Raw genomic sequence first — 26,447 nt, forward strand, 5'->3', positions numbered from 1 at the left:
TGGAGGAAGAAGAGGAGAAGGTCCGCTTATGTGTTCTTTTGCTTTATACTTCAAGTCTGAAATATTTCAATACAGAGGGGAAAAGAGAATATTAGAACACATCAAAGTCAAGGACAGCTGGATCTACAGCAGATAGGATTGATGAGTCTTTGTAGATGTTCAAATATATAAATTTTGCCATATAATGGTGAAGAAGGAAGAGAAAGCAAGAGTAAGAGGCCAAATGCCTGGCAACACACTAGCTGGTTTGTGACCGTCATTCTCAGTACCTCTTGATCTACCTTTAGTTGCCATTTTCTTAATTTTTAAGATGTGTCAACAAGCATTAAACATATCCAAAAGCTTCCTTTGGGGCTACCTTTTCCCAAATATTTAGGGCTAATTCTGAAGTGTATATGGTACATGAATTTTGGTGCAAAACCAACCATTTACAGGTTATGGAAAGCAGGTGGAGGTGGGGGTTGAACCTTCACAAGCACGCAGGGCCCGCGTGCACTGTGTGCCGGCTGCTAAGCCTGCTCTAAGTCTCTGATGCCTGCAATTTGTCTCGGGAAGAATCTTGTGCAGCAGATATTATCATTGCTTGTATGGCCTGCTGTGTATCTCTGATACCTGCAATTTGTCTCGTGAAGAATCCTCTGGGGCAGATATTATCATTGCTTACATGTTACAGGTCAGGAAACTGAGGCACAGAGTGTTTAAAAAATCCAAAACCCCAAACGAACAGAACCAAAAATCCAGGGTTGGTCACACATCAGGCAGAGCTGAAAGGGGTGTGTTAGAAGCTGAAAGGCACATTCGCACACCTTCAAAGAAGGACAAGGAAGGGGTCTTCTTAGTGAGGGAATCCTGAACAGGATGAAGGTCTCACCTTTCTTCAGGACACAAAACTTTCCTACAATAACTATTTATGGGGAACTGGTTCAGACTGGTTTCTTTGCTTACAATTTTTTTTTTAATCCCAACTTTTTTTCTCTTTTATTTTAATCCATTTTTGTTTCACTGGAGGAAATCCACAAATGAAATGCCATAATAGATGTGTGGAAGTTGCATTTTCTGAATCCACATTTGCCTGAAAGTCTTTATTTTAACCTTATTTACAAATATTAGTTTTTTACAAATATTTACAATATTTACAAATATGAGTTTAACTTCGCATATAAATTGAAGTGCAAAATACTTTTCTTAAGTATTTTTAAGATGTTTGCTTTGACAACTGTTGTTGTTTATGCAAAATGCAAATCTGACTCTTGCCCCATGGCAGAAAACCTAGTTATTTTCTCTCTAGAAGCTGTTAGGATTCCTTTCTTTATCCCTAACACTGAAATAGTAGCAGCACAGCAATGAGTCTAGCATGGTTATTTGGAAAGTCCGTTGAATAAGTGAAGACTCAGGTTCATAAGGGGAGCATCTTATCATTTCCTCATTGTTTTCAACATAAACAAATGTCTGTAAATAATGATGTAAAGAAGAATGGGGATAAAGGTTTTACCGGGCAGAAATTTATGTATTTGATTAGGAATTTGTTCACTCACTAGTAACCTGGTGATCCAACCAGTCATCCTCCTTCCCAAAGTTCTTATACCACACTGGACATTGTCTCATTGGTAATGAAGGTTGAACGTTCTTTAATCTTACTGCTTCAATGTCTCTTTCTTCATTGTCTGTTGGCTGAAAAAGTCTATCCTGGTCTTTATGGATTGTGCCAGCTTTCTTTTCTGAGGACTTTGAAGGTACAAATGCCAGCTCCGCTTTTATTATCACTTTTCAAAACTTTCCAGTGAATCCAGGGACATACCACTTAGGCCTCAGCCATCCATCTACCCTGATATTTTAAAGCATTGGCTACTTTCCATGGATTTTCTTTAGGCCATTTGCAATTCAAAAAATAGATACCTTTAATAAGCACATGCACCTTGAGTGATTATAGAAATGTGTAAGATGCCCACAACTTGACTAAGGCAGGTAATGTCATTATCTCTGCTCTACAGGTAAGGAAATTAAGGACTGGAATGATGAAGTAACTTTCCTAAGGTCACACAGTTATCAAAGGTTTCCAAGGATTCACAACCAAAAGCATGAAACTACAGCCATGCTCATAACAAGGACAGAATAGTCCCTCTCAACAAATGATTCAAAGAAGAACATCAGTTAAGGGCACTGCATTATTAACTAGGGTGTTAACAGACTCAGCCTTGTTCTGAGACTAACCGTGCCTCAGGAGGATTAATATGATACTACTGTATAGCAAGAATTTGGTGGGGCAGAGTGTATGAAAACTTAAGCTAAGGGTGTAGCTTTGGGAATGGCAAATAGAAACTGACATGTAGGAAGAACTATATAACAGAGCAATTAATTGTATGGGGGACAAGAAGAGAAAGTGGAAGCCAAAAAGGGAAGTTTAGAGTTGGGGTGGGAGAGAAAAAGGTGGAGTCATTCACAGAAATAGACAGGGTGATTGAAGAATGGGATTTGGGCAAAGACGGTGTTTGAACATTCTGAGTTTATGGTGTTAATGAAAAATGATCTGAAACTCAAGACAAGGTACAGGAATTACTTAATCGAAAGCCAATTATATAGACAGGATGACTAAAAATGTGTGATGGGCTAAAAGCTGGCCAGCATAAATATGGAGAAACTGTGCCCCTGTGCAGGGTCTTAGAGAATGTATGTGTTTGGTGAGAGGGAATAGAAAGGGTGTCTCCAAAGGACATGGAGAGGTAAAAAGAAGTCAGAGAACTGGACTGGTACCAGGTGATGCCCCAAGAATAGTTTTTCCCCAAGTAGACAAAAATGTGGGCAGCAGAAGGAAACACTGAGGAAATCAAGGAGGAGGATGGAAAATGCCTTTAAATTTAGGAAGTGTTTTCAGTTGAACAGTGAATTTAGATGGCAGTTCAACAGCAAAGTTAAGAAGTGGGTAAGTATTGAGGAAAGAAAAAAGAAAAGTAACTACTTTTTCAAGAAATTAGTGGTGAGTGAAAGGAATCAAGAATGAAGACAGTATTTGTGAGATATTTAAGAAAATATAACTTTTTTAGTTTATTTTAAAATAAGAGAAACTGGAATGCATATCAGCAAGGGATAACACAGACATGCATTATTGGAGCCATTTAATAAATAATAACTATATTGTTAAAATGTGGTAAGGTATTCTAAGATGCTCAGAAGACATATCAGAAAAAGAAAAGAGGTCTTAAAAATCATACTTTTAAAGAAAAGAAAACACACAATAGAATGTGATTATTATTTAAAAAAATTAGTCCCTCACTAGTTGGTATGAGATTAAAAGAAACTAGAATAAAATTTAGAAAGATTAGGAAACAACACTAAGTGTTAGGAAACAGAATGAGAGACATTAGATATGGTATAATAATTCTTACCACAAATGAAAATGGTCTACATTTAGTTCCCCAAAGAGCAAACTATGTTTAGATTTAGAAGGAAATCAAAATGTCATGGATTAAAAGATAAATGTTTAAAGAAACTAGAAAAAAAAATCACCAAAATATTGTTAAGGAAAAAAAGAAAAAAAAAAAGAAATGAAACCAAAACGATGAGCCTTTCCTGTAAGCACAAACACAACAAATCTGCTCCATAGAATAATGTCGTTCAACACAGCTTTGGTATCTGTGGATACCAGAAAATACAAAAAATTCAGGGGATAAAAACAAAAAAGTATAGTTTGTGGAAGATTAATGTATATGAGCTCAGGTAGAAAGCACTAGAGTGAATAGACTGAGTGTCTGGATACAAGATAAATGTACATCCCAACAGTATTCCTGGATATTATTTATAATCTGGTAAAATTCATGCTGAAAAAAATAATCTCTTTGCTAGAGCATGCTAACCTATAAAATTTCTAGAATAGACATTTAAATTATTTAGAAACTGCAGAGAAAACACTAAAAGCATGCTGATTGATTTAATGGCATATTTTCACAAATAGAAAAATCCAACATTTCTGAATGTGAAGGCTAAAGAAATATATTTGAAAATCTGAAAAAAAATCCTACCACAGTCTCTGTAGATACAGAAAAAGGATTTTAAAAAATAAAAAAAATTCTAATTAAAAAATATACTTGAGTGTTTTTTGGTAGTAGGTATCATTCTCTCATTTTCACATTTAGAACTCCTTTAATGAGTTCTTGAAAGGCTGGTCTAGTGGTAATGAATTCCCTTAGTGCCTGCTTGTCTGGAAAATATTTTATTATTCCCTTGATTATGAAGGTTAGTTTGGTGAGATATGAAATTCTTTGTTGGAATTTCTTTCTTTAAGAATGCTGAAAAGAGGTCCCCAATTTCTCCTGCTACAAAGTCTGCTATTAGCCTCATGGGATTTCATTTGTACATGATCTGATCTTTTTCTCTAGTTGCCATTAAAATTTTTTCTTTAATGTTGACCTTAGACAGTCTGGTGACTATATGCATTGGTGACGTTCATTTTGTATAGTGTCTGGAAATAGCATTCTGGACATCATCTTGGGAAATAATTTATGACTATGTCCTCAAAACTAATTGCAACAAAAACAAAAACTGACAAGTGGGACCTAATTAAACTAAAGAACTTCTGTACAGAAATAGAAAATAATAACATTGTAAACACACAGCCTACAGAATGGGAGAAATTATTTGTAAACTATGCATCTGACCAAGGTCTATCCAGAATCTATAAGAAATTTAAACAATTTAACAAACAAAAAACAAATAATCCCATTAAAAATGGGAAAAAGACATAAACAGATACTTTGCAAAAGAAGACTTACAAGCCACCAACAAACATATTTAAAAAATGCTCAATACGACTAATCATTAGAAATGTAAACTAAAACCGCAATGAGATACCATTTCATACCAGTCAGAATAACTAGTATTAAAAAGTCAAAGAACCACACATGCTGGTGAGGCTGTAGAGGAAAGGGAATGTTTATACTGTTGGTGGAAATGTAAATTAGTTCAGCCACTGTGGATGGCCATGTGGAAATTTCCCAATGAATTTAAAACAGAACTACCATTCCACCTGGCAATCCCATTACTGGGTATATACCTAGAAAAAAATAAACCATTCTACCAAAAAGACACATGTACTCATATGTTCATTGCAGCACTATTCACAGTCACAAAGACATGGAATCTACCTAGGTGCCCATCAATGGTGGACTGATTAAAGAAAATGTGGTACATGTACACTATGGGATACTATGCAGCCATAAAAAAAGAACAAAATCATGTCCTTTCCAGCACCATGGATGCAGTTAGAGGTCATAATCCTAAGCAAATTAACACAGAACACAGAAAACCAAATACCACATGTTTTCACTTATAAGTAGGAAGTAGGAGCTAAACATTGGGTACTCATGGACATAAAGATGGGAACAACAGACACTGGGACTACTAGAGGGAGGAGGATGGACAGAGGCAGAGGGTCAAGAGTTGAAAAACTCTTGGGCACTATGCTCAGGACCTGGGTAACGGGATCAGTCATACCCCAAACCTATCACCCCCTGAATCTAAAATAAAAGTCAAAATGATACACATATATCATTGATGATAATCTTGCAAGATATATTCATGGTAATCTTGCAAGAGATATACATATATATGTATGCATATATATACACACATATATGTATGTGTTATGTATTTATATGTATATCTTGTTATCAAGATATACATGTGTGTATATATATCAAGTTTTATATACATGTATCAAGTATCAAGTAGTGGTAATCTTGCAAGATAGAGGAAGTACTGCAATACAGCACTTATAGCAATTACAAATACAGCAATTACAACTGTGAAGTTACTGGGACAAGAACATAGAGACAAACTCCTTAATAAGAGACAGTTCCATTTGGCCTAAAATGTTTTAAAAAATTAATATATGACAAAGGAGATATCATAATAGAACAAAGCACAGAATGATAACTCATAAATAAGAGAAAAAATAGCTTCACATCTTTTACCACAATCATCTTTGTTATTTAAGTTTGAGGTGCTTGGGAATCTCTGTGTTTTTGATCTGCATTTTTTACAACTCTAGTTTTAGCACAATCAATATAGATAGAGATTCATAGAATCTGTGAATCTCGGGGCAAATGTAATGGACAGTCTGGCTACCACGTAATCTACAAAACTATCCACATCTTTGTCAGGTGCTGAATGCCCCACCTCAGCAGCTATAAAGGACTGCAGGCATCGTAGAGTGTCTGGTCCCTACCCACATCTTTGAAAGAGGGCTTGTGACTGAAGAGCATCAGAACCAGGTCTCATAGTTCTTATAATCTCCTGCCTTGAAATGCATAGAGTGACAGGGAAGACAGGGTAAGATCAGCTTTTCAAATTTCTTATCTCTCTATTCAAAGAGTGCTCCAATGATGAAAGGCGGAACAGTGAGCAAGCACAAAACTTTCTTTGAGGCATCAGAAAAGCTAATTTTCCAAATCCATTCACAGCTGGATAATCAAATTAGCTGTTATTTCTTTAGTCTTAGAAGACAGTGTAGCCCATTATCCTCTGTTTCAAGGGTAAAGAAAGATAGCAAGATATGAAATAAACTAGTCGTTGCATAGAGACAACACCCATGAAATACCATAAAATTGGTATATTTCTATTTTTCTGCATAATAATATTCTTGATTTGATCTGCTCTAGGCTTCCCTCTCATATTGTTCATTTCCCAATTAAATGAAAAAAAAATAATGTTACCAAAGGCAGAAGACAGTAGTCATAAATGCTAATTTACATGAGAAACAAAGTTACCATTTTTCATGAAAACATACCAAAAGCAAACTTTAAAGACATTTTAAAATTCTCCCATTATTCATTGGCAACTTTGAGAGATCTGTCAATTCTCTGTAATATAGAATTTGTCACATTTTATGTTCATTTCTGTCAGTTGATGAAGTACATTGCTCTATAATGGAAAAATTTTCCTCTGTTTTTCAATAAAGCATTCACAATTCCACTCATATCTTTTCAAGAGGCCCACTCATATAAAAGTGTTGTGTCTTCGGAGCCCAGATTTTGATCATGATCTACCTGTCTCTTTAAGGGGTAGAATCTGTGGTTTGACATTTGCCTTTTTGTACTGACCTTGCAATACCCACTCGTAAATATTCCTCTAAACACTTTTTTCCTTGACTCGTGAATAAAATTCACCAGCGGAGATCTGGAATAATAATTATGTTAACTACTGTACTTATCAATGTCAAAATCTAACACTGTTTTAAAGATTCATTACCCTGCAAACTGTCGTCACAATTGCATCCCTCAGTCAAGTGTTTTAATAAAGACTAGTTTAAATGCTTGTTCTTCCTCAGATCTGGATTAATTTAACAGGCTGGGATGATGTCGAGCCTGTGTTTTATCTTTGACATAAAAATTGCATCTTTCATAACACAGAAAAAATCCATGTCTACACTCCCTACTGGAAGGAGACTAATCACTTCTATAACAATAAGGTTTAAATAACTCAAGTTCATAGAAATATGTCAGCCAAAATTACACTAAAACTAGAGGAATACAGGCCTGGGAGGGAGAATGAAGCATTGTAAATCTCTGCTGTTTATCCTGGCTTGGTGTTTGAAGTTTCAAGATGACCAAGTATTACTTTTGTGAATGATGATATAAGTGAGCCTCATAATGAATAGGAAGATGTATGCAACAATATCTGAGCTCATCCAGAGCAGTCATGAGGTATGGGTGTGCAAAGATTGCATTTAACCTGCATAGAATTTAGAAAAAATAGAGGGAAAGATTTATGAATGGAGACTCTAAAGGGTGTAAGAATAACTCAGGAGTCCAAGGATTGCTACAAACCATGAGGAGTACAAAGTACTGGAAGACATGGTTTTAGGACTATTAATAAGTAATTATTACAAAATAAAAAAGCCACAGGTGGCAGCTCTAGCCATCTCCTTGGGTTAAACATGAGAAAGCAGTAACAGGTTTCCTGGGCCTTTCTCACTGCTGTGCAGTGGACTCTTGGTCATTTTGAAACTTCAAACACCAAGCAAGGATAAAGAGAAGAGATTTACAATGCTTTGTTCTTCCTCCCAGGCCCATATTTCTCTAATTAATTACATGTATGGATTAATACATATTATGAAGTTTGCTCAGAGAGAGAGAGAGCAAGAGAGAAAGAGCAAGTTAGTGCAGAACATATTTCTGTGTTTTGTCAGTTGGTGTTTGGAGAGCATATGTTCTCACTTACTCCATGCAGGGCACTGTAGTAGGTTCTAATACTCTAAAGAAAAATAATGAAATAGTAGCCATCGCCACCCATATTAGTCCATTTTCACACAGCTCATAAACACACACCTAGTTCACAATTCACAAAAGAAAGAGGTTTAATGAACTTACAGTTCCACGTGGCTGGGGAAGCCTCACAATCATGGTGGAAAGCAAGGAGAAGCAAATCACATCTTACATGGATGGCAGCAAGTGGAGGGAAACTCTTGTTTTTAAAACCATCAGGTCTCATGAGATTTATTCACTATCATGAACTCCCACGATTCAATGATCTCTCACCTAGACACTCCCACAACACGTGGGAATTATGGGAGCTACAAGATGAGATTTGGGTGGGGCCATGGAGTCAAACCATATCACCGCCAAAGATTTCAGGGTCTAGTTTCATGATGGCAGAAATGGGCCCTAAACAGGCCGGCTAGGAAGATGATGACCCTAGGAAATGAATCGCTGAGTCACTTCATCTGGGATCAAACTCTCAGGTGGCTGCTGAAATGGCTGTCGCATTCCAGTGATGCCTGGACCAGCCAAGTCACAGGAAGAGCCTGTGCTAAGACTCCTGCAAGGCACTTACACACATTGACCTCATGCTGGGAGTGTGTTTTGTTTCTTTCAAATGCACTTTTCTTCCTCCAATCATTGGTTCCTGCCCTGGAGGAACAGAAACACACTAGAATGGCGGAGTCCACACTACTAACTAAACTTTGTCCAAGGGATGGTCATTTCCTTCAGGGCAGAGGTCATAGGTGTGGCCTGCTGAGCCTCAAATTCTATCAGATGAGTCTGAACTCATTCTACAGTCAATGATAAAATATTTGTGTTTTTATTCTATGCTACTGGTTTAGAAAATAAAGTGTTAATTTCCCAGATAATCTGCCTCACGAGGAGCCAGAAAGGTATTGAAAATAGGACCACACACACAAAAATATATGATAACAAAGAAAATTCCATCTGGAGGCCAAACACGATTTGCTAACCTCCTGTCACCTTGAATCTGCTCAATCACCAGGTGCCCGAGTCCACAGCACAGCAGTGAGAAAGGCTCAGGATATCTGTTGCTGCTTTCTCACGTTTAACCCATGATGGCTGGAGCTGCCACCCGAGGCTTTTTTATTTTTGCATTTCAGCTCTAATAATTCCACTGGCTGCTGACTGATGTTTATCTGGAGGAGAAGCTCCTAGCCTTTTTGCTTTTTCCATTTTTATAATGAGGATTGTGCTTGTAGTTAAACTGCCCAACCTTGAAACTCTCAAGCTCTGGATAGCAGTTCTTTCCTGGAATATGGTTATAACGTGACACGCACTGATATGTGCTGATTCTTTTGCCTAGAGGATCAGTTGGTTTACTTTTAACATTTAATTTTCTATTTTTACTTTAATATGCTTCTAAAACATAGTTAAACTTAGTAGAGGCTTGAATTTCTGTCTTAATGTATTCTTTTCATGTTACCTAAAATTTTGTTGACATTTTATTCCTTTTCGTGCTTTCCAGGTTATTTGCCTAGTTTAAAATAAACTTTTCCTTTGTTTCTATTTGGATTAAAACCTTTTTAGTAGCTATTACCAGAACATTAGCTACATATACAATGGACTACAGCTGTGACTATTTAGTAAATGTAATGCAGCAAACTCAGTTGCCTTTCTTCTTCTTCTTCTTCTTCTTTTTTTTTTTTTTTGAGACAGAGTCTCACTCTGTCACCCAGGCTGTAGTGCAGTGTTGTGATCTCAGCTCACTGCAACCTCCGCCTCCTGGGCTCAAGTGATTCTCCTGTCTCAGCCTCCCAAGTAGCTGAGATTACAAGTGCTCACCACCATATCCGGCTAATTTTTGTATTTCTAGTAGAGATACGGTTTCGCCATTTTGGCCAGGCTGGTCTTGAACTCCTGACCTCAGGTGATCCGCCCACCTCGGCCTCCCAAAGTGCTGGGATTATAGGTCTGAGCCACCACACCTGGCCCCAAACGTATTGTCCAGGCCACTGTTGACCACCATTTGTTCAAGACCAGTGGTCACTCCTTCACCCTCTTCTCACTATGAGTCTTCAGCATGTGACTATGTTGGCCACTATCCCACTTATACCTTCTTCTCTTGGCTTCTATTGAACCATTTCTCTGGCTTTTCCTCTATTGTAGTGAATCCTTACAATTTTTTGTTGCTTTGGCATCAATTTTAAATTTAGATTGGTCTTACTCAAGCAAAGTCTAATCATGTTTGACACAGTTTCCATTCCCCCACCTCCTTGCAATTTCTCAAGGTGGTCAATCAAGACATCTGCCTTGTACACTGCCTCCTGGTAACCACCTCCCCATGGGACAGCTGGATACACCCTACTAATCCCATACCCTGCATAGACTGCACAGGTATTCCACCCACGCTGACCTTCTCTCAGTCACAGCATGACCCCATAGGGCATGTGCCTGCTTGTTCTAAACCCACCAATTAGAAACCCAATTGCATAATGTCTTGAACCCCAGTAAAGGCTTTGGCCCACAGCTCCCTCTCTCTCTTGCTCTGCACCTGCTGGTTGACCCTGTGTGTCCTGGATGCCTCCCTGCTTTTTGCCGGCCCTGCAAATGGTGCTGCGCCCTCTCTTATCCAGATCTGTAAACAATAAACTGCTTCTGTCATTTCATGGGTTCCGATGAGTTGCCTCTTCTACCCCATCCTAACTTGTTCCTGGTCAGGCCTCTCTGGGAGAGTGGCTGTCTTGGTAGGAATAAACTGGACATAGGTCAGACGAGAGCCGCAAGGGCACGTGCCAGGATAAACAAGCTTCCCGTGAGAGGGACACCTGGCCACAGGCAAGACACTTAGGTATCAGGCCATCTGTGACGTCAAAGAAGGATCCCATGAAAGGCGCATGGGAAACATCCACGACCACATCCCCAGTATCCCCATCAGGGCAGGGCTAGACTTTACAGCCACTAACATGAGAGGGAACTCAAGACCAAATTAGGAAAAAATAAATCATCTATATAACTGGTTGATTTTTCTCAGTGACTTGGGCTTCTTCGTCTTCCTCTATTCCTGCTCAAATATTCGTGTGCTTTGAGGTTTGGTCCTGGACCCTTTTTGTGTTTCCTAATCCCACTCTCTCCTTGGGGTATGTCATCTGGTTCTGTAGCTTGAAATAGCAACTATATGCTGATGACTTTCAAGTTCACATCTTTAACTCCAGATCTTATGTACAGCTGCTGGCTTGGCATCTCGAAATCAGCTGTTCAAAACTCAACTCTGGATTTCTACTCTACCTTACCTCCCAATAAATAATGTGACCAAAGATGTTGAAACGTTAGATGTCACACCAACCATCATCCCATGGCTCAAGTTCAAAACCCAGAAAGCTCTCTTCCTTATTTTATTTTGATTTCACTCAGTATCTAATCCAAAAGTAACCCACACTAAATCAATGTTAAAATATGTCCTAAATCTGTCTACTCTCACCAAAGTTATTCCTGTCTCCAGCCTGTACTGCTGCCATAGTATGCCATGGCTTCCAAAGAGTCACCTACTGACACTCATCCTTTCTCCAACCCATCCTCTACTAGGAGCCAGAAGGATCCTCTAAGAATGGTAATCAGTTTACGTTGCTATCTTACTCAAAACTCTGCAGTGACTTCCCACTCAATATAACATTCCAAGTCCTTGACCCACCTTGCAAGGCCTGGCATGTAGTCTGGCTCCTGCCTCTCTCTCCGCAACTGTTCCACTGGCCCCTATATTTCTCAAACAGGCCACTTGGCTCCTGTCTCAAGACCTTGGTAGTTCCCACTCCTTTTGCTAGGAACACTTTTCCTCAGGCCCTCCTAGGTCTGAGACCTTCAGAAATTTGTATTTCAACCTAGATATCATATCCCCAGAGAAGCCTCCCTGCCTGGCCCCTCCAACAGGCCTCTTGGTCTTCTCCAGCCACCATACTTTGTCACATTATCTTGTTATCTCTTCTCATGAAATTATGGGTTTGATAAATTACAGTCTGTCCCCTTCTATTAGAATTTAAGCACAAAGAGAACGGGGACCTCTAGTCTTGGCTACCTCTGCATTCCCCAACCTGGGGAAATCGCCAGAACCTAACAAGCCAAAAAAACTGTAAATTTGATAAATAGGAGAAGAGGGCTTTTCCGTATCTTGCATAATCCTGTATTTAACAGAGGAATAGATGTAAAAATACTATGCAATTTGAAAAGGGTATGAATGGGTTTATGTGAGTATCATTGTCTCACATGCCTCTTGCATTGCATTCTGAGTGCATCATATCGTCCACTTTTATGACAATGTTAGTCTTGAGGAGGAATTTTCACATCCAGTAACACACAAATATTAAATGTCCCATCATATGTAAATACATTAAAGGAATCTTCTACAGAATTTCTGGGATAAAATTTCTTAAAATCTTGACAGCACTCAGATAACCCTAAAAGTAAAATCTCCAAAAATAATACCATTTGAAGACACATATGCAATTAACAAAACCTGAAGTTCATGAGTCCTAACCTTCAATTTGGTACAGATATAAATGGATACCTTGGTTCAGTAAACACATCACTAGTGCCGTAGGAGGTATATGTATCTGCAGCTGTGCTCATGGTAATATACTATTAAATATGCATGATCAGTAACTTTAACATTTTGAAGTCAGCACCAGGAAAGGAAGTTCAAAATGCCTTTTCCCCCATTAAGAGGCATAGTGGCCTACCTGTGATTACATTTGCGGAAGAAAAATACAACAGCAATCACAGAAGATTTGAGTTTTGTTTCTATATGTGACAGATATCACAAGAATGTTTAATGAAACAAAAGGGCTGATTTTAGGATTTATTTTTATTGGATTTACTGCTATCAAATGATGTCAAACTTTCTTGAATCTTTTTGCTAGATCATCCATTGCCTATTAAACATTTTTGCCAGCATTAAAGTACCATATCACAGAGTATTAAAAATAGGCAGTCCCCAGGAAATACTGAAAATTCGAGGGCCCTCAGAAACATCAAAATCAGGTGTTTTCCTTAGTATGTGACTTCTGGGTTTGGGGGCTTCTTGCGTATTATCGACAAAAATCTGCTTGTCATAATCTGGAGTAATATAACTGTTTGCAGGTGTTTCTTCAGCAAGACAGGTGAGTTGCTTCTTCACTGGGGACATGAGCAGGAGGTCTTGCTCAAGTTTCTTATACAGAGGAAACTTCTAGAGAGTTTAACTTTATCATTTGGCTTTTCTACTGCCATGATGTAAATAGACACCTACATATATTTAATTGTTAAAAGAATCTCTGCTTGATTAATTGCATTAATTGCTATAATTCTTTTTTTTTTTTCCTTTAAAGCAAAATGTCTTTTTTTTTTTTTTTTTTTTTTCCAGACAGAGTCTCGCTCTGTTGCCAGGCTGGAGTGCAGTGGTGTGATCTTGGCTCACTGCAACCTCTGCCTCCCAGGTTCAAGCAATTCTCCTGCCTCAGCCTCCCGAGTAGAATAGCTGGGATTACAGGTGCCTACCACCATGCCCAGCTAATTTTTGTATTTTTAGTAGAAATGGGGTTTTACCATGTTGGCCAGGCTGGTCTCAAACTCCTGGCCTCAGGTGATCTGCTCGCCTTGGCCTCCCAAAGTGCTGGTATTACAGGCATGAACCTCCACGCCTGGCCAAAATGTCCATTTTTTTTTTTTTTTTTAAAGAATGAACAAATACTTGCTAATGTGGCTTTTGTAAACCTGACTAATGGCCTGCATTTATGTTCTTTGTTAGGCATCAAGACTGGATAGTGATTCCTGCAAGTTCCTTCATCCTCCCCCTGGATCCTGGATCTGTAACTATTGATTTCTCCTTAAAGGAGGTTGAGTGCACAGTCATAGCAAAACCTTCACTGCAATCTTCGCAAATATGTGGTGATCTCAACCCTTCTAACTAAAGGACTTCTCAGAAAATACTGCACACTTGATTTAAGGATTATTGACATTTTTCTGGGGTTAATTTTCATTTCTCATTGAAAAGCACCCATAGACATCACGGCAAAATTGTAGCATTCTGAAACATCTTGTCCTGGAATTTCTCAATGAGGCATAACAACTGAGCTTCATGAGAATTTAAGTAACCCATATAATACAATGGGGTGCAAACTGTGAAAATATTTCTTGAAGTTCATTCTGATGGATTGGAATAGCAAACACTGTGATGAGAACCTTTTATGACATCTCAGCTCTTCTTTTTTTTTTTTGTTTTCAATTTTCAAGTAAAGTGTATGTGTCATCTTCCACATCATTTAATCTTTCACTAATGAGAGTTGAGCAAAAAGCAATAACCAACACTGGCTTAAGCTATGCCTTCTGCATTGGGGAAGAGATGCCAAAGAGAAAAGCATATACTAATCATTTAATAAAATAAAATGTGGTGACCAAGATGGATGTAAGTTATGGCCTCTTTATCAAGGAAGAGATACCAAAGAAAGAATGACACAACTAATGATTTAATAAAAGATGAAAAGTGGAGATCTCAAAAACATAAGTGGGGGATGTGGGAGAGTTTAATTAATGGTCTGAGATGCCAGAACCCAGGAAAGGCCTTTGTATCTGAGCCAAACTGTACCTACCGCACGATGTGTGTTTCTCCTGTTAGGCTCTCTCTGTTGGGCATGTCCCCCAGCCCTGTACCTCAAAGCTCAGGGATGACATTTACATTAAAATGTGCTGCTTTAATTCTTCAGCAACTGCAGTGAGAAAGCCTCACTGGCTTGAATTCCTCTCACATGACTAACGTTCAGCTTGGCTTTATGAAAAGGTACATAACTGTTGAGATGCCTCAACTCAAGTCCACGTACCAACTCAGGTGAAGACAATTGGGTAAAACAATTAGTCTTGTCATTGATGAGTCCGCCTAAGGTCTATTTCATTGGTGAAAAGTAAACTGAACATGCAGAGATGGGGTTGGTAAAAGACTGTTTTGAATAACTCACCACCACATGTCCAAGCAGACAAAGCTGCAGAGTCCTCTGTTCAATCTCCTTGCCTCCAAGAAAAAGAAAGCTGATCCTGGAGGGATCTTTGGGGATGGCATGGCTGGCATCAAACTCTCCCCATGCCTCGGCATGGTCATGGAGGGAGCAGGGCGGCAGCTGATTTCTGTTGCTTCATGTTAGTGCATGAGAATTCAATGGAAGAACAGCTACTGATTGGCTTCTCAGCAGGATACAATGTTGGATGCTTAAAGTTGCTCAGAGTTGTTTCTACTCTTTGTAGGACTTCCATCAAAGAGTCCTTCATGTCCTGGAAAATCTCCAGTTAACATTCCCAGAGATCAGACCAGAAAACCCATGCAAAACCAACATGAAAGACAGAAGGGCCCTGGAAGTTACACTTACTCACTGAGTGATCTGGGCCAAGTAATGTGAATAGTTTCTTTATTCGGTTTAAATGGGAAAAGGGACTTAGGTCCTAGAGTTGCTGTAGGAATAAAGAAGACAGAGAGTGGTAGGCCGACTAACGGTCCCACAAAAGTATCTTCATCTTAATCCTTGGAATCTGGGACTATGTTAGGCTTCCTGGCAAACCAGGAATTTTGTGGATGTGATTAAATTAAAGATCTTGAAATGGGGAGTTTATCTTGGATTAGCCTGGTTAGTCCAGTGTAATTATAGAAGCCATAAGAGTAAAGCAGGAGGGTTGGAGTCAGAGAAAGGGAAGAAGATGCAATAGCAGAATCAAAAGTCAGAGACAGGCCTGGCTCAGTGGCTCATGCCTGTAATCTCAGCACTTTGGGAGGCCAAGGTGGGCAGATTGCTTGAGCTCAGGAGTTCAAGACCAGCCTGGGCAACATGGCGAAACAAATACAAAATACAAAAAATAACAGAAGTTAGCCAGGTGTGGTGGTGGACACCTGTAGTCCCTCCTACTTGGGAGACTGAGATGGGAGGATCTTTTGAGCACCAGTGGGCAGAGGTTGCAGTGAGCCGAGATCATGACACTGCACTCCAGCCTGGGTGACAGAGCCAGACAGTGTCTCAAAAAAAAAAAAAAAAAAAAAAAAAAAAAGACAATGAAGGAGAGAGAGAGAGAGAGAGAAGAGAGAAAGCAATTCAAAGATTCTATCCTGATGACTTTACATATGGAAAAGGGGCTAGGATCTGGGAGCCAAAGAATGCAAGCAGCCTTCAGAAGCTTGGAAAGGCCAGGAAATGAATTCTCCCTTCAAAATCTCCAGAGAAAAACAGCCCTGCTAATATCTTGACTTTAGCTCAGTAAGACTGATTTTGGACTTATAACCTCTGAAACTGTAAGATAAAAAATCTGTTCTGTTTTAAACCATCAAATTTGTGGAAATTTATTATAGCAGCAATAGGAGTCTGATACAACAGTACACATAAAGTACTACATAAACTACCCGGGAAATTATAAAAACTTAAAGAAATAGTACTTGCTTCTGTTTGATTTTCCAAATTTTAGCAGCCCAAATCTAGAAAAACTTCAAAAACTCTTCACCTTGCAAAACAAATGAGCCATAAAATGCATTCAATAAAGTCATTGTAATACCTGCTATCACATTAGGATTAAAAACAGGAAAGTTTGTCATTATCTACCCAACCATGACCACCCAAGGATCATTTTCTTGTTCCACTAAATTCTGCAGAGAGGAAGACAATTTTGTATCCAAGGACAGCCAGAAAGACTACTGGTTCACTAACCCCCACAGAGAGTTGCAGAATCCAGGTATAGCATGGGGTCTCTGTGCCTCGCTTGACCAGCATTTTTTACTAAAAGGACTGTTCTGTCATATTTGATCCACAGGATGGTTTAGATTAAGTAAATCACACACACACACAAAAATTGTTAAATTACTTTAAAACAAATACAATATATAAATCAAAGAGGGTTTATTCTCCCTCTATGAAAATAGCAAACCTGGCTTTTACTCCTACGGAAACAGCATTTATTTCAACTGCCTAGGCAGTTAGCAAACACTGTTTTTGTTTTGCTGTGAATCCAGCTCTCATTAATTCCTGAGAGCCTATTACATACCCCAGAGAGCAACACTCACTGAAATATGTTTTCTCAGGTCTGATAAGAGCCATCTGCCACACTACACGGTGTTCAGGAAACAGCCGCGGATTTTACTGCGGGATATGAAACTTAAGACAAAAGTCAAAACTCGAGACAGGTGAATACCTTCAGTTTCTAAAGGTGGCCTCAATTCCAATGCAATGCGTTCTTTTCCCTACCTTGTAAGAAGTCATGATTTTTATTGTTCATAATGAGAACACTTTTAAGGCAAGAACACAACTCTGAGAAAATCTCTAGCAACATTTTTCATTCCTTCTTCCCTCAAAATCTTATAGTACAAATAGCCACTTTATTCAAGCATGGGCTTTGATCTTTAGAAATTCATCTCACTTGCATCTGAAAAATGTCACAAAATTTGAAGAAAAGAGAGCATGGAGTTTTGCAATTTTGAAAAGATTTCAGAATCATTAGGTCCCAATAGTTTCAATAGCCCCCCACCCCCGCACACTCCCATCCTGGGTGAAGAGGGACGGCTTGCTGGGCTCACCCGCCACTGCATCCTCTCCAAGGAGGAAGGACAGCAGAGAGTGGGGCTGTGAAACGAGGCCAAGGAACTCCCAAGGTGGCCGCCTCTCAACCTCTGGGAGCAGCAGCTCTCTCTGACACAGCTGCTAACGTGTACATTAAATTGGATGCTATTTATGTATCTAAACAATGACTGACACTGTTTTCTGGCTGATCAACACATATCCTTCCTGAATGAAGAACTCTGAAGGACATTACTGTTGGCCACAGTGACTGTGGATGAAGCGAAAGGTGGTTTGTGATGCAGGGCGAGCAGGAAGTGACATGTGGAACCCAAACCTGAATTTGATCGGTGGCCCTACTGGGCCTCAGTGTCTCCGGGGCCTCGCCCTTCTATGAAGGTCACACAGGTTGCCACTGGCCAGTTTTTTTGTTTCCTTAAATCTATCAGATTATACCTTACTGATGGCTTTTTTTTTTTTTTAAAAACCAAGATAATCTCTTCTTCCCATTTAATTACATGCTGGTCTGAGAAAAGTGCAAACACATCTCATCATAGACACATATTCTCGGAAGCCTTAACCAGAAAGGTACTGCATTCTAGGAGTAGACTCTGGAAATGGACTTCCAACGCGTGTGACAAAATGCTCCTGTGAGGTAAAGCTGTATTCTATTAAACATATTTAATATCAGTTCTTATTTCTTTAAAGTGTCCCTTCTCACTTTCTTTATTTTTAAAAGAATCACTGGCTTCTTTTCTGAAACTAGTAGATGCATGTCTTTCTAATGTCTCCCATCATGGTCTAGTTCTTGAGCTCCACAAGGTCAGTGTGGCTCCTCTAACCCTCAGCTCACTGTGGCAAGGGACGCCATGTGCTTTTGGCCGCTCAGGTCTCTTCAGAGAAATATGATGTGCAGGTGAGGTCAGTGACCTGACACTGCTTTTATCAAGGCTGTTCCTAAAAATATTAAGTTATGTAATCCGTCTACTTGGAATTTCTGTTCTCTGTAGCTTTGGTGCTATTTTGAAGGAGATGACAGAGCTGATGAAAAAAAAGTTAGACATGGCTGTCGGGCCCAACTTGCTCCAGTCTGTACTGCTTGAGAAAGGAAACCAACTCTCCCAAAACATTTGAACTGTAGCATGCGCTACAGCAGGACCACCCACGAATGCTCAGTGCTACTTGTCGAAACTGTGGAATTTTCTAGAACCCAGATGTAAAACTTACTGAAAATAGGTATATAAGGATAAACTGGATAATAGTCCCAAGTTAACTGTCTATGTCTCTTAATTTTGAATTCAGAATTTGAGACACATCTAGAACAAAGAAACAAACAAAAACATCGGTTCCCGAATACTTTTGCTATATAGGTGGTAAGACAAAATGTATTTTTAAAAAACAAACCATAATATTTGCCAATCACACCAATGCAAAGGCAGCGTTTACAGTTATATCCCAGTGCCTAGAGCCATGCCTGCCACAGCCTTGGTGTTCACTAAATATTTGTTGAATGAATGAACGAATATCCTGGATCTCTGTTTTCAAAAAAGAATGTGATTACCATTCAGCAGTCCACACACAGACAAAGGACTAGTGCCAACATTTAAAGGATATATTTTTTGCTCCCACCACAATACACTTTGATGAAATTTTATAGGGTGAACTAACTCAGTACAACATAACAAACAATAATTAAGAATCCATGATATGCCAAACACTGCTAAGAGCATAGGTAATATGATGAAGGCCCACAGGGAGGGGGAGCAGAGGGTTTATAGCCAGCCATGCTAATTATTAGCTTTACAGACTGGGTTCCCAGTGAGAAATACACAAACCCAGGAACACACAGCTGATCTGCCATCACCCGGAGTGAAGCACAGCAAATCCAGGGCCCCTCTATGGCTTCTTCTCCATGCACATCTATTGTGCCTGCTTTCCACCATGCTTGGTGATATCTTTGTCCCCGCACATCTCCTATTGTCTCCATTGCTTGCTTTCTGTAATGCTTCCTTGCAGTCTATGTATTTCCCTGATGTGCATTTGTGTCACCCACAGCAATCAACCTAGGATACCCCTGACAATGACACCTGGCTCCTCCCCAGACTCTTCAATCACCTCCCTGAGGAAGACTCCAACATTTCATCCTACGTGGGCAACAGGTGCTGTAGGAAGTGCTGCGATGATGGCACAGTGCGGTGAGCGGGCGGGGGTGGAGGGTGGGGGCTCGTACTTCTGCTGGTGCAAACGCTTGCCACAAACACTAACCAGAAGTGAGTTTCTTCACGAACTGTTCTTATTTGACTTCCCCAGCCACTTGTTGATGATGGTTGGTGTATCTGGCTGTGGGTGATCCTGGGTCCCTGGGTCTGAAGGCTGCATGGGGAAGATGCCATCTTTGCTCTTTTGATCATAACTTTCTGTTACAGTTTAGATGTTTGTCCCCTCCAAATCTCATGTTGAAATTTGATCCCTAGTGTTGGAGGTGAGGCCTGGTGGGAGGTGTTTGTGTCTTGGGGGTGGATCCCTCATGGACAGATAAATGCCCTCCCTAGGAAGGAAGCTTGAGTGAGTTCTCATTCTATTGTTCCCATGAGAGTTGGTTGTTCAAAAGAGCCTGGCACTGCCCCTCTTTCTCTGCCTCTCTCTTGCTTCCTCTCTCACCAAGTGATCCCTGCACATTACCCATTATCCATGAGTGGAGGCAGTCAAAGGCACTCATCAGAAGTAGATATGGCACAGGCTTCTTGTGCAGCCTGCAGCACAATGAGACAAATAAACCTCTTTTCTTGATAAATTACTCAACCTCAGGTATTCCTTTATAGCAGCACTAAGCAGACTAAGACACTTCCCAGGTGCAGAGCCCAGGGTGTCTTCTCTGGTTTTTCTGAAGCTCATGAATGAATGAACCACATTCAACGTTAATAGTAACAGCATCATTTTCATAATGCCTAAAGTAATGTGGATGTAAGATGAAAAACATGCATTACCTGTTGACGTTTTTCAAATTCCAACTTGATCCGGGACTTGATGCAATTACAGGTGTCCTGATATGTTTGCTGAAGAGCAAGTTCCATGAGGTGCTTATGGTAGGCTCCCGCCAGGTTCCCACAGATGAAAATGATCACATTGGCCAGGATCTAAAGAGACAGAAAGAACTGCTCAATAGGGTGACTATTTCTCACTCGTGAATATAATCAAAACGAAGCACACATTAGCAACTGTCTTCAGAGAGATAACTGCGGGAAGTTAATTTTACTTCTGCTTCCAAAGTAACATTTTTATTTGCTTAACAGAAAACATCAGTCTCCAGAAGAGTTCTACCCTGTTTTTGGATCCATGCCCTTTGGTAGACAACTTTGTAGTCCCTCCCTTGACTTTGGGCTCAGTCATGAGATCTGCTTTGCTTTTGCTAATGCAATGTGGACAGAAATAACCATGAGCCAGATCCAGATCCAGAGTGACTTGTTTTTCAAGTCACTCTCTTGCACCTCATTAGGAAAAGAACATTTCCGGGTAGCCCACCAGTCCCACGATGAGAGACACATAGAGCAGAGCTGTCCTAGTCAACCTGCAGTCTATTATTGTGTACTTCTGAGATTTCATGGTTGTTACGCAGCATTATTGCGATACTAGGTGACTAATACAAACTGCCCTCACACCAAAACTGTACTTGCTGAGCCTGGATAACTGACATTCACCCATTATCTTTTGTTTATGTAGAAATATGGTAGTCTTTCAAAACATAAAACTCATTATTCTTTTGATGATAAAAACAATTCATGTTCATACAATTTGGGAGAAAAACAAAGATATAAAGAAAAACTAAAAATAATCTGTAATTGTCCTGCCCGAGCAGAACACTCTGCTGTCCATATGGCCTTGTCTACCTACTCCGTTTTCCTCCGTGTTCTCAAAATCGGTGGCATACTCTACTTTGTCAAGATCTCTCTCTCGTTCCAAAAAGCTTCAGTTCATTCTGAATGTAGTTTTTGTCCTTTGCTTTAACATTTAATAAGATATTTTTTAGATCATATAAGTTCCGTAGAAACAAGATTTTAAATGCTTAGATAATATTCAGTTCTGTGACTGGATTGTCCTTTAGATATGTCCATATTGTTTAATACTTATCAATATTCTGTGCATTTGCATTATGCTATAGTGGTCAACCTCACGTATAAAGCTTTGGCTTCATATTTGATCATTTCCTCAGACATAATTACTGAAAAGCCACAAGTATTTTTAAATTCTTGATACATATTGCAAAATTGCTCTCAGGAAATATTCCATTTACATTCTCATCAACAGTGTATGACAATAGTCTTTTTAGTGTAGCCCACTATTCACATGGAGCAAGCTCTTGTGTGTCCAGGGCAAGACCTACAGACCTGTCTGTGAGTGGATAGACATATCTGGTTAAAATCCAACCTGCCCTCCATTTCCATATGACTTGTATTATCACCAAGACAGGTCACTAGTGGCTTTAATAACAACTCAGCAGCATCAGTTCCAAATATCCTATGCTCCTCCCTAAGAATCTCCCCATAACACAGACCACTTTATCACATTAATCATCCAATGTGGTGAGCAGGAGTGGCTGGAACCCATCATGGGAAATTTATTCCTAAATCTTCAAGGTTCCCCATGACAGGACTGAACAGAGAATCATAGCTGTCCTCCCTCTCTGTAGGGGAGTCACTTCTGCCAAGGAGAGCAGGAGGAATCAGTCTAACTGGAGGGCTTGGGAAAAGGATATGAACTCTCTGCATCTTAGCCCATCCTCCCCCATAAGCAGGGTCTTCCTCCCTAAAGTAGGTGATCATCTTCATGTTTTGCATTCTCAGCGAAGCAGTGGACCTAGTGGGCCACTTGCCTCTGTGCTGAGAAAGACCTTGATTTGAGGGCAGATGGCTGTAGGGAAAGATGGGTAAACTCAGGGGATAATCAGCAAGATCATTTATTCCTAACTGCACTCTCCAAATAGGTGTAAGAGTAATAAGCTGACATTTTGTTCTCCATCTACCCAATGCCTTTGTCTATCTCTCAAAGGGTTCTGAACCCAAGAGGAAAACAGTGATATTAATTATTAGCCTCCTCAAGTCCTAGAAAATAAATGTTTGGGATACAGGGGGAAAAAAAGGACAGAGTTAGAATTGGAAGAATGATGTGATGAGGTTCTCTCTGAATAAATGCAGATGCACAATAGAAGTGAGGTCCAGAATCATGCACATTAGAAGGGGCCTTCAATGATGTTTCATGTAACTCACTCATTTCAGAGAGATTTGGGGCCAGGGAGATCCTAAAGCTCACCCATATTCTCACAGCTAACCCCCATAATGTCCAGTTATGCATCTATATTTTATCTCCTCCCCATTAGTATGGATAATTAAAATCTTTACTGGGAATTCCTCTGTGTGTGTGATCTGTGTGTGGTATATGCATGTGGTGTGCATACATGCATGTAACTTGTGTGTAATCTGTGTGTGAAATGCATGCTTGGGTGATGTGTGTGCATGTGATATGCAGGTAACGCACGTGCTCTGTGTGGAAGGCATATGTGCTCACAGTCTGTGTGTAAGCGGGTGCAGCAGCCCAGCGCTTCAGAGCAATGTGGCTGTCTTCAGTGTTACTTCTACACATTTTCTAGCATCACAGGGCTCTCTTCCTTCCCAAGGTCATACTTTGACACATCACCTCTTCTGAGAATGTCAATCCTGGAGCATGTGGAAAGTCCGGATGACCTTCCTGGCTTCCGATTTGAGGGGACCCTCCCCTAGTTGAACAGGAGTTGATTTCAGCACCATGTCCAATGGTGCATTGTCAGTTAAGTCCTGCCATACTCTGCTTCTGCGAAATGACCATCTGCTTTGCTATAAGTTCTTCAGATCTTGTCATTGCTGGATATGCTTTGAAGAACAGCGCACCAAAGAATGCAGGAAATGAGAGAAGCCAACACAAACCATGCTGCTCAGAATTAGAAAATACTAACTCCTTCCTTATTAGGTGTAGCTGAAATAATAATAAAAATGACTTAGTGATTATTCATGAGAGCTTTTTCTCTTCCTCCTCAGAAAATGCCTTCGAAGCAAACCTGTCAACATTTTAGGGAGTAAATTCCTCCACAATAAAAACCAAGTGGAAGCAACAGAACTGAATGAAGCCATCATCTGTCCCTGGGCTTCCTCTGCAGGGCATAGAAATGGGGCACTTTGATACCAACACTGAGGCTCCAATGCGAGTCTCTACCCTCTGGAATGCGAGTACTGTCTTATCCTGTTTTCCTAGAATCCCACTCCCCACTTATTTCCTCTGAATTCTCTTCGCTCGGAGGCCCTTGTTGCAACAGAGCTTGCCACAGGCTTTTCTTCCCCTACATTGAGGCAGCCTGTATAGAGCAGTCCCTCCTCTGCGGCAGTAGACTGAATTTAGGGTGCTCTCCACCGTGCTGCCTGGCCCTGTGCACAGAGCCAGTGTAGCTGACCAGGCAAATGTTTCTTGTCCATTGAGAGGTTTCCAAACATTTGACAACAGAAGCTCATTCCAAGCAAGGGGAGGCCGCCTGGAGAGCAATAAGGTTTTGCACTTCTTGCTGCCTGTCTTCCAGCCAATGCTCTCCGACTGCCACATTCTACTGGCACATTTGCACTGCCACAGCAGGTAAGGAAAAACCTTCTTGGAGTAATTCATTCTGGATGCTGCATTGCTTCCAACAAATGTAATTTGAACCCCTCCTATCTACAGAGAATGGGAAAGAATGCATTTACTGATTTTTAATTTCTATATTCAAAGGAAAACTTTTAAGCAATAAACAACATAGGGCTTTAATGTCAAATAGAATATGATATGTCTTTCCTGATGGAAAACTTATCGAATTATAAGCCTGTTCCTAATACCCGGTTTCATCCCTATATTCTAAGGTTAATTGAATTGACCTTGGCATTTTGATAATGACACACATTTACAAATACAATTGATGTCCTAAATAATTTTTCTTTTAAAATGATGCATGCATGAAATGACTTTATACAAGACCTAGAGCTGCAAGAAAGTGATTAGGTTACAATTTTCTTTTCAAAAATAATATCAAAGTATTTTATTTTCCAGAGGACTATTAAGCAGAACCTCTGACAAACAATCCTATTTCCACAATGTTGAGTTTGTTTTATAACATCATACCATCTTGCTGTCTCCTTTTATCTTCTTGCTTCATTTAGCTACTTTCACATCTGTCAGAAAACAGGAGAGGAACTTGGCCTCCAGAGATCTCTTAGAAGGAAATAAATTATTTAAGGTAATAACAGCAGTCAAGGTTTACCCTGAAGATTAAAACCAGGTCTTAAAATCGAGCATGTGTGGGGTCTGGAATCTGTGTAAGTGGAACCATGCCCACACATCCTCACAGAAGGTTGCTGTCCGCACTGCTCCCCATCTTCTCTTGATGTAAATGTGGGGTGATTTGTCAACACTTCGCATGCTTCTCAGAGGATGCAAATTAATGAATCCTGTACTTCTCGGAAGCATGCTGTCTACTAGCAAATTATTATTATTATTTTGCTCCTTTCATAATGACCACCATAACCCTTCTAAATATACCTTATATCTTTTTACCTTAAGAGTACAGAGAGCAACGCAATCAGGAGAAGGGACTTGTTTTATTATTTCATCTTATAGACTGGGCAACAAAAGGTCTAAAAAATTAAGTGACCTGAGGGCTGCCCCCAGGCTGGGAGAGGCTCTCCAGACTATCCCTGTACATTCTACACAGCCCCAATTCATACGCATACGGCCAGATTTCTCCACCGCACACGCAACCCCCTCCAGGGCATGGGGAAGGCATTTCTGAGGAATTTCTAAAGAGACACATGTTATTTTGTAAGAAACTGATTTTTTTCTTTATAAAGCATTTGTATTTATGCTGCAAAGTGCTTTCATCATTTAAAGTTATGTTAAGTTCTTGGAGACCATATGCCCATGGAGCCTTTACTGGTTCAGCTCATGCATCTGTGCCTGTTGAGAAGAGAGTGAAGGGAGAGTCAGGCTGCTCTCACCCAGGTTATGAGGCACAAGTGTGACCCATCTGAGGACTATTTCACCTGGGAAGAAAACATTTAAGGGTATCAGGTCATTGTCTTTAAACATTTGAGAAATTATCACATGAGTTAGGTGACCACTCAGATTCCTCCTTGTGGCTCTGATGTATTATGCATTTTAAAGAGTTTACTATTCTAATTCTTAACCTCATGTTGGGGTGGCAAACTAAAATGGCCCACGCAGATACCAGGCAGCACCCTGCAGGCTGAGGGCAAAGCCAGGCTCCTGGTAATGCGGGAAATGCCATCACTTAATGACAGTTTTTTTTTTTTTTCTATGAACTAACTGCACAATGTCAAAGGAGAAAAGTTATAGCATTTGACACAGGTCATCAGCTTAAAACAAAGCAGATCATAAATATGCAAAAACACCAATTATAAGTCAAAGGAAAATAAAAGGGAAGACAAGAACATGATGAAGAGAGCTGGGAATGAATATTCAGTAAGCTCACCACATATCATAAGCATCCAATTTGGCTTACAGAAAGCAACGCTCTTGCCTGGGGGAGAAAATGATCAGGTACAGTTTTCCTTAACTGATCTCTCAGACATGGCTGCAGAGAATCCCAATCCCATCTCCTTAGCATTTCTCA

General features: G+C 39.9%; 1 protein-coding gene across 1 annotated transcript in view; it reads right to left on the bottom strand.

Moving 5' to 3' along the window:
• The window catches only part of LOC105489474 (adenylate cyclase 2), a 425,178-nt gene that overhangs the window by 174,770 nt on the left and 223,961 nt on the right, over positions 1 to 26,447 (bottom strand). Inside the window, exon 4 of the mRNA XM_011754299.3 lies at positions 20,755 to 20,904. Within this exon, the coding sequence (XP_011752601.2) occupies positions 20,755 to 20,904 (150 nt within the window). The remainder of the gene's footprint in view (positions 1 to 20,754; positions 20,905 to 26,447) is intronic.

The sequence above is a fragment of the Macaca nemestrina genome, chromosome 6 (assembly GCF_043159975.1).
Source record: "Macaca nemestrina isolate mMacNem1 chromosome 6, mMacNem.hap1, whole genome shotgun sequence".
NCBI classification, from domain to species: domain Eukaryota; kingdom Metazoa; phylum Chordata; class Mammalia; order Primates; family Cercopithecidae; genus Macaca; species Macaca nemestrina.